The sequence below is a fragment of the Strongylocentrotus purpuratus genome, unplaced genomic scaffold (genome assembly GCF_000002235.5).
Source record: "Strongylocentrotus purpuratus isolate Spur 01 unplaced genomic scaffold, Spur_5.0 spur5_scaffold_6, whole genome shotgun sequence".
In the NCBI taxonomy this organism is placed as follows: Eukaryota; Metazoa; Echinodermata; class Echinoidea; order Camarodonta; family Strongylocentrotidae; genus Strongylocentrotus; species Strongylocentrotus purpuratus.
This window is the reverse complement of record NW_022145612.1, coordinates 1,074,614-1,080,772: the sequence shown is the minus strand read 5'-3', so window position 1 is coordinate 1,080,772 and position 6,159 is coordinate 1,074,614. Positions and strand designations below refer to the sequence as shown.

The window sequence follows — 6,159 nt, the reverse complement described above, 5'->3', positions numbered from 1 at the left end:
CTTTAATAACGATGAAAATATGCATGATTAACTTTCTCTGTAAAATATTGATGAATATCAAATCATAGTAATGATTCTGAAGTAATAATAACAAGTCTTTCATAATTTTACAAATACACTCACCACTATGCCTAATGAAACATGTACACACACACTTTATATAATTATACTGATTACTTTCCACAACTACTCTCGATGTGATAATGAGATTACAAACATATCGTTATACCATTTCAAATGTCATGTTATTTCCTCTCATCTTTAAATGCGGGAGCATTGAAGACCACACAATATAAATATAAACTTCAGGCAATGAATAGAAGTGCGGGTGTAATTCGAATGAAAATATATTGGAATTGATAAAAGATCTATTGATTTTCTTTAAAAAGAGGAGAATAATTATCTGCCGACATTTCCTTGTTTATAAAATACATATCTATATGCAAAGGTTATGTACGGCCCGACAGATTTGTTATAATTATTCAGTTATTTGCAAGAAAATAGCTCAGTGACATTTTTCTTTTAAACCATCACGTTGAAGGAAATTGGGAGGCGCTTTGTGCTGGCAACATTAACAATTTCAATTGTCATCAGACGATGACACTCCTTAACATACCCTTAAACTCATAAAAATCACACGATGCAAAAGAAATTATGAAAAGATACCAATGTCAAATAGAATCCTGTCTCTTTTTTAGCTTGAGTATAATAATATAATGTAGTTCTGATAAATAGAATCTTTATAATACATTTCTTGGCAATATATTTAAGGATATACATGAAAATGTTCATTCTATGTATATTCGTAGATGTAAACTCCATGGCTATTCGTCATTTATATCCTGCAAAATCATAGACTATGATTTCATTATATTTTCTTTTATATGTTTCTTTTCTATGATTATATAGACCATTTTCTTCCAAAATAATAACAACAAGGATAAATAGAGAAATGAAGTCAGGAATAGATAAAATTGCTTATACGATACTGGAGCTTTCATGATTTCGCAATGCGATCCTTGCACATTTATTGACAGTGTACCCTAGGAAGCCAAATAAATATCTGGAAAGGTGCTCAAACGTGTCGCTACGCAGTATTCAGTAAATGTTTTCAAAATGAGAAAGGAGCTCTTACTCTAAAGTAACTGTCCCAAGACACAGAGGATGTGTTACAAGCTTGAAAATATACCAACGAGTCAAGAACAAACAAAATTGAGCCTGACTTTAGAAGCCATATCAGTGTTACAGCTCCGAGACATGCTACTATTAGAGAACGAATTATTTGTTTGAACACAGGTATTATACTGTTATTTGTTTAAATTTAGCAAAACAACATAACTCATAACATAATTTATTTTGTTTATTTTATTCATTTGGTTTTTTTCTTCGGGTAGTATAGCCCATTCAACATCATGTTGGCCATCTATGCGGCCCTGTCAAGTTAACAGGTCAATCAATATCGCTCTCTTTAATCTATACGTACTTCTTGTAATAAATATCGTTCAAGGTAAAATATACGGTGGATCAAAAAAACATTACACAGGCACACATCAGTGGCATATTCGATAAAATATCAATACAAAGCTGTACATTACACATACCATTCTCATATTACCCCCCCCCCCCCCAACAAAATATATATATATATATATATATAAATTTGATGTGATAAAAAGTGCTAGAATAATCGCTCCAAGTTTGCAAGAACAGTCCTAAGGTCATAAATCAGTTTGTTTAGTATAGAGATGTTATTTCGGACTTCAACTACGGGCATGCCATTTTGGAATTCGCCTTCAAAAGGTGCAAGAATAGCCACAACATTAATACAGCACACACGTAAATATATAGCTAAAACCACTGTTTATGGTGGATTTATGCAGCATGTATTCAAGGGATAAGAGATTTAAAGACTTTAAAAAAAGGCACGTGACAAAAGTAGCTACTGACACAAAACTCTTAGTTTTCCAAGACTGAATCATTTGAAGATATGAACATTCGCAATCAAATCACAATCTTACTTTTGTGCAATTCGTCAATTACAAGAAGACAATAAAACGGTCAAATCTCTAGTGGTCACCTCTCTAAAAGGGCTACTATATAGTGGTCATGATTTTTGTCTCTCTCGAAAGAAAAATTTGTTGTAGATCCTGTCTAGAAAGACTACAAGTCTGCAGATGCCACTTTCTCTTTTTCCTTTAATAGGTGACCTTCATAGACAGGTTTAATTGTAAATTCTACGAAAAAGCAGTAATAATATTTTTTGCTCTCCAAAGTGTGGACATTGTCATATAATATTCTGTCTTTTATGACTATGATATTATCATCACTAACATAATTTACACTACATTGAAGATGCATTTCCCACGCAGCAGTTTCTCATCGAAATAGTCCATTTCATAAAACGAGGAAGTCTTAAATGAGATATTAATTGAATTTATACAAATATAATGAATGCATTAAAAAATGACATACGATGTATATAATTCCCTTCCCCGTCTATATATTCATGTGATTTCTGCATCAATCGGTTTGGAACCTTTGGTAAGGCAATAATCCACATTACCAGGTCCCTCGTAGAGGACCTAACGCCGTCGGCCGTCTGGTTGCTTGCTTACAAGCATTTATGCTTTCTTAGCAGTCAGGTAAAAAAAAAAATAACAACCAACCAACCAACATTAACTCCTCTGGACTTGAGTCAGGTTTGAAAGGTTTAGAAAGATATCTGGACGATGAATGGACTATCAGGTATGTGTTTGTCTCCCCATTTGACAGAGATGACGTAGAATCCAGCTAGATTGACCTCGTATACCACTTCGTACAGGTCATCCCCGGTGAAGGTAACGCTTGTCTCACACACGGTATGGGGACGAGGACCTCGGATGAATACAGCTATAGAACCCTCACCAGCATTCGACGTCTCCACCTGATGAAATAAAAGGCACTGCGCGATTAGATGAGGTGCCATGATATGTAATATGGAATTGTTATGCTATTTGGTAAATATATTATTATTAGGGATTTGCGAAAATCACAAAATGTCGCCCATATGACGTTATCATGTCTACTACTACCATTGTGCCAACTATGAAGGAAAATGCGATTGACAATCTTGAGATATCTGTTCCACAAGAAATGCACAGAAAGAAAAAAAAAGTTCTAACGAATATAAAAGGTGATATTATGTACACGAACCTAATTAGTCCCCCCAAAAATGGGGGGGGGGGGGGGGGATGTTACAATTTCAAAATAAATATTAATCAATAAACTAAATTTTGAAACTAAGTAAATGGAATGGAAAGTGATATTCGACCAATAGAACAAATATAAAATACCCATCAAAAATAAATAAGATACTGAAAACTTTCAAAAATCATAGTGAGGGCAGTATTAATATATTATTATATTGATTAAAGAAATCATGTTTGGATTACGTAATACGCCATTTTCATGTCCGCATATTTCGACAGGTGACACACAAGGCTACTGAAATTGCTTATATTACTTTTGTGAAAGTCCTTACAATCGTGTTTCGGTTTTGCTGTCAATGTAAACCCTTCAAAAAATTCAAAAACAACAACCTTGAAGTTCAACATAATAATGTAAGTTGACAGATGCTGGATATAATACATCCACAAACATAATGTACATACTAACCTGGAAGTTGTTCTTGACTCCTACCAAGCCCTCATGGATACCCATCCCCATCGCCTGACAGCAGGATGGTCTGATGGAGGAGAAATAGCTATCTGATGAACTTTGTGCACTGAAAGGCGTTCCAACGCGAGGGGTGTGTCTCCTGCTGCTCTTCTTACTGTTGGTTTCACCACCTGCTCTTGATGGAATATTTGATTTGAGCTCTGACCAGGAGGAATCCATTTCCTGCTCCAAGGCATCAAGAGTCGGATACAACTTGTCAGCATCCTTGCCCAGGACATCCTCAGCGAACGTTGGTCCTAGGTTTCCACCAAGAGACGGCATGAACTTCCGGAGGAACTCTCGGATTGTAAAGTCAGGGTCATTGTCCAAAGTTGCCAAGAGCTTACTTACTGGCACCTCTTTATCATTCTTCAAGGTACGGTACGAACCGCCGTAAACAGAAGAAACGTTCGAGCTGGCCATTGTGACATCATATGACGTCTGATTCGTCCCGTCATCCCTTTTGTCACTCAACACACTACTACGATCGGTATCCAGAAAGGATACGCCATTACCAGAATCAGAGGGCTGATTGTCGATGGTAGGGGTATCTTCTATTTGTTTGGTAGGACCAGGTGATAGATCAGGAGTTTGCTCTTGGTCTTGCGAGTCCAACACGTGTTGAAGGTGTGAAAGATCAAAATTAATGGCGCTAAAACTTGGTCGCCTGTTGGTAACCGCTATAATTTCCTCGTCTTCAATCATATTCTCAACTCCAAGACGTGGTTTCTCAGAGAGCAGTTGATTTCGTGCACTCTCTGATCCACTCTGTAATCGTTTGCGTACAGCCCCTGACTCGTACGTTTTGGTCTCATTCCCTTGGTTCTTGTAGCTGTTTGCTGTTGTAGCGATATCGTCTTTTTCTCTAACGGGCCGTATGGGCTGAGGTGTTGATGAAATCTGGGCATTAGCCATAGTAATGTCATTACCCACGCGTACCATTTTATTCTTCGAGGAAGAGTTTGAACGGTCACGACCATTGAGGCTGAGGATGTGTCCATTTTCATCAGAATAACCGCTGTCAAATGTCGATTGCCTGGCAACTGATCTAGAACTTAATTTTGCTTTAGAAGCAGTTGGTTGTCGAATATTCTCTAGTGAAGGTGTCTTGCTTTCAAACCTCTTTCTATGGAATGATACGCGCTCACGCCCTTCGCTTGTATCTGACAGAGCAGGGCTTGTTGTTGTGGTTTGTGGGGATATCATCTTGCTTAGTTTTACTTGTTCCAAAGACGTTTCAGTTAGTTCTCTTCGCTTTTGTTTCGTAAAGGCACTTCTTCTGCTGATCCACCCAGTTTCTCTCTTGATGTCATCAGCCGTACATTGTGTTTGTTTTTCCGTTCGACGTCGATTCTTAGATTGTCTTTGAGGCTTCGGAGTATGTATTTGATCACTAGAATCCCTGCGAACTTCCTTGTTATCGACAGTGTTTTCAACTGATGGCTCTACCGGCCGAAAACCCCGAACTTCGAAAGCACTGGTGTGTTTACTTGGTATGGACTTCGTATGTGCGTCTTTATTGTTGACTTGTCGAAGCAAATGGAGAGCTCGATCAGATGACCTCAGACTATCTTCCAGAGTGGAATATCCGGATTCCTCGTCTATATGTTCTCTTTCTGCTGATGTCGTTGTTGAAGAACTGTTTGAGCTGCTTTCCTTAGCATTTCTTGAAGAGTCGACTCCTAACTGTGGCTCAAATTCTATTGTATTTTGGGATTCTACTGGCTTGTTGCCAACGTCCTCAATACCATTGGAAATGTCGAGGAACTTAGGACTTTGCGGTTTTTTACTACGAGCGGCCCTTTCCTCGCTTGTAACTTGATTATGACATGAATCATCCATTTGTGTTTTTACAGTTTTTGTGATATGAGTAGCATTTTCCTTTGAAAGTGACTGATCAACATTCTTCTGCTCAAAACCAAAAGACAGTTGACGACCAGAGTCAAGGGGCTTCTCTCCTGGGTTTTTAATGTCGTTACCCTTCATTGTTCCTGAAGAAGCTGGACCTGAGTAGGTGCCGGACTTAAGGACAGCCTTCTTTGAAAGATCGTACATAGCTGTCCCCATCACCCGTTTGGAAACGCGATCAGCAAAGGTGTGAATCTCCCTGTCAGCTATTGCTAAGTTTGGAACAGGAGCGAGAACAGTTGGAGATGGAGCCGTTGAGGTGGAGCTACTCATTCCTGTAGTCACACGCTCATCGCTAATAGAAAGAGAACCACTTGCGCTTGACTGGTCATTAGTGGTGTATGATGGTGAGAATCCAGACATAGACATCCCCATGAAGGAGGAGGTGTTGGACATAGACGACATGTCGGCACTACTTGGATACTGTATTTCTTCTTTACCACCTGCCCCTCGAATAGTGCGCTTAATCACCTGTCGGAAAAGACACATACCCGCAAGAAAATAGAATCAGATACCAAACCAATACTTTCTGTTGCGGAATATTATACGAAGAAT

At 38.3% G+C, this 6,159-nt stretch overlaps 1 protein-coding gene across 1 annotated transcript in view; it reads right to left on the bottom strand.

The window, feature by feature from the left end:
• Positions 1–1,620: 1,620 nt before the first annotated feature.
• The window catches only part of LOC105437929 (serine-rich adhesin for platelets-like), a 29,488-nt gene continuing 24,949 nt past the window's right edge, over positions 1,621–6,159 (bottom strand). The window contains exons 8-9 of the mRNA XM_030973024.1: positions 3,655–6,075; positions 1,621–2,923 (exon numbers count right to left, since the gene is read on the bottom strand). Of these exons, the coding sequence (XP_030828884.1) occupies positions 2,711–2,923; positions 3,655–6,075 (2,634 nt within the window). The 3' untranslated portion in view covers positions 1,621–2,710. The remainder of the gene's footprint in view (positions 2,924–3,654; positions 6,076–6,159) is intronic.